General features: G+C 36.2%; 1 protein-coding gene across 1 annotated transcript in view; it reads right to left on the bottom strand.

The window, feature by feature from the left end:
* LOC137644349 (protein fem-1 homolog A-like) overlaps positions 1-2,500 on the bottom strand; it is an 8,437-nt gene that overhangs the window by 324 nt on the left and 5,613 nt on the right. The window contains exons 3-6 of the mRNA XM_068377338.1: positions 2,439-2,500; positions 1,808-2,026; positions 1,109-1,295; positions 1-739 (exon numbers count right to left, since the gene is read on the bottom strand). The exon at positions 1-739 is cut by the window's left edge and continues 324 nt beyond it; the exon at positions 2,439-2,500 is cut by the window's right edge and continues 43 nt beyond it. Of these exons, the coding sequence (XP_068233439.1) occupies positions 1-739; positions 1,109-1,295; positions 1,808-2,026; positions 2,439-2,500 (1,207 nt within the window). The remainder of the gene's footprint in view (positions 740-1,108; positions 1,296-1,807; positions 2,027-2,438) is intronic.

Genomic DNA, 2,500 nt, shown 5'->3' with positions numbered 1-2,500 from the left:
ATTGACAACATCCAAATTGGGAAATCCATCGATCTCGAAGAAGAGAACATCTAGATCTAGACGGTAGCCTTTAGAGCAAGCTATGTGGAGGAGAGTTCTGCCTTTGATATCTCTAGGTTTTAGTATGGCCAACTTTTGTACTCGACTGTTTCCCAATTGTACCTCATCAGCCGCAAGTACAGATTTTGCTTTTGTCAGCAAGAATGTTAAATGCATTGCCATAGGTAGAGCACTCTTCATATGTATGGCGTGTGCTGAGTAAGAAGAACTCATTTCATTTTGATGGGAGATAGCTACTTCTATTTGTCCTATGCATATGTCAAACAGACTTAGGAAACTCTCAAAATGCATTGATAAGGGAATCAAATACTCATTTCCAGAAAGTTCATTGTCAATCAAATCAGAAAATACTTCAGTCAATGACAGAAGGAAATATATTCGCTTAGGGTCTAAAGCGTTCAGCTTCTTATCAGTCATATTAAGAGTGTGCATCCACAGCTCGATGGATAGATTAAACACTCTGCCCATTGAATATTTAGTCCCCAACTTATGAAGATGGGAACTTGTATCATTATGTTCAAGTCCCAACACTCTTGCTTTCACCAACAACGACTGCACATCTAGTTCCTCAATATTATCCATTATTTCCTCTAATTCTTCCTCAGTTTCGACTTCCTTGTAGCTTAAAAAAGCTGGAAAACTTTCAGTTTCCTTCCTGTTCGAAGGTTCATTGGCAACTCTGAAAATAGAGCCGATATTAAAAGAACTTCAGTTTTGAGAAAATTATTTCATGTGAATACTATCGTTCTTTTATAAAGGTGTTGAATATCAAACACTGAAATTCAAACTAAAAAACCAAGAATATACTTATAAAAAGTAGTTTTGAGGTACATTGTTGTCATTAGCAAATCATGAGAAAATATTAAGTGTATTCCAAATATTTTTGGAATTATTTAAAATAATTAATCTTCAAAGTAAGTACGTAGATAGATTTCAATCCTTTGGTCTCTTATTAACCCAGCCTTTTAAGCATAAACATTTCCAATAAATACATATTTAAAGGTGAATAATCACTACACGGGGGAAAATTAAAACAATTCAGACTTACCTCTCACGCATTGCTAGTCTCCAGTATTTTATAGCACTGTCAATATCCCTACTTTTGTCAAAAAGTGCCGCCCCTAGGACCTGGTAGACATTGATTCTATCTTTGGCTGTCAAAGCCATTTGGCCAAATAAATATTCCACTACCTGTATATGGCCACCAGAGGCTGCAGCAAGTAAAGGCGTTATTCCTGGAGAGAAATCAGTGGGTTCATTATTACTGTATAGTCGCTGCAAAGATTCTGAGCAGCGAGATAAACCCCACTCCCTGATGACGTCTCAGCCAATCATGATGCCTCATTCGTTAGCAGCAGTCACAATACATCCCTCTTACAAATTTTAACCTGTTAATGCAGGAGACAACATGATTGGCCATGACGTCATCAGTGGGTGGGACTTACTGCACCCGCAATCTCTGCATCGACTATAGTGCTATTTACTTGCATGTATAGTTATGCTTTCAGGTACTCGAATGATCATACTTTTAGACAAAACAGAATATGTTAGGATTTTTAAGGAATAAAAAAATTATAAATAATTGAGCAAATGACTTTAGGAATATTCATAAATATTATATAAAGTGTACGACATAAGCCCTTTGTTAAAGATGATTCAAGCTCATCAATGCAAGGAGTCTGTTATTGTTAAGTGACAGCCCTATGACTCCCAACCTACAAGCAGTGACTAAACATTGGGTTTTTACCTGAACTATCAGCGTCCATATTGGCATGATTATCGATCAACATTTGGACCAACTCAAGGTGTCCTAATTCTGCACATCTGTACAATGTAGTTTTTCCTTCATGATTCTTTTTATTCACATCAGCTCCAATACTTATGAGGTACCTCACTAATTGTATATGACCACGAATAGCTGCAGTTATCATACAAAAACCCCCTAACCTATCAGTAATTTCAATATCTGGAAAGAAAAACCAAAACAACATAAATTGGATGATGGAGATAGAAATAGACAAATCATAGGATAACTAATGGAAACTAACAATTGATCACGTTATTACAAAAAAATTTTAGAGCATGGTAATCTGCCTTTAGAGCAAGCCATGTAGAAGAGAGTTTTGCCTTTGACATCTCTTGGTTTTAATCTGGCCAACTTTTGTACTCGACTGCTTCCCAATTGTACCCAATTTTATGATTGAGATGGGATGAGAAATAGGCAAATAATAGGATAACTCATGGAAACTAACAATTGTTCAAGTTATTACAAAAAAAAATATTTTCAAGCTTAGAAATAAGCCTAATTAAGTATTAATGGAAAAAACTTGCATTTCAATCCATTCACCTTCTCAAGACCAGAGTGTAAAGGAACTCACCTGCTCCATGTTCTACCAGAACTTTGGTAATGGCGGGGCATCCCAGCTGACATGCTGCATTA

Source organism: Palaemon carinicauda, chromosome 7 (genome assembly GCF_036898095.1).
Source record: "Palaemon carinicauda isolate YSFRI2023 chromosome 7, ASM3689809v2, whole genome shotgun sequence".
NCBI classification, from domain to species: Eukaryota; Metazoa; Arthropoda; class Malacostraca; order Decapoda; family Palaemonidae; genus Palaemon; species Palaemon carinicauda.
This window is presented reverse-complemented; position numbering and strand designations above follow the sequence as displayed.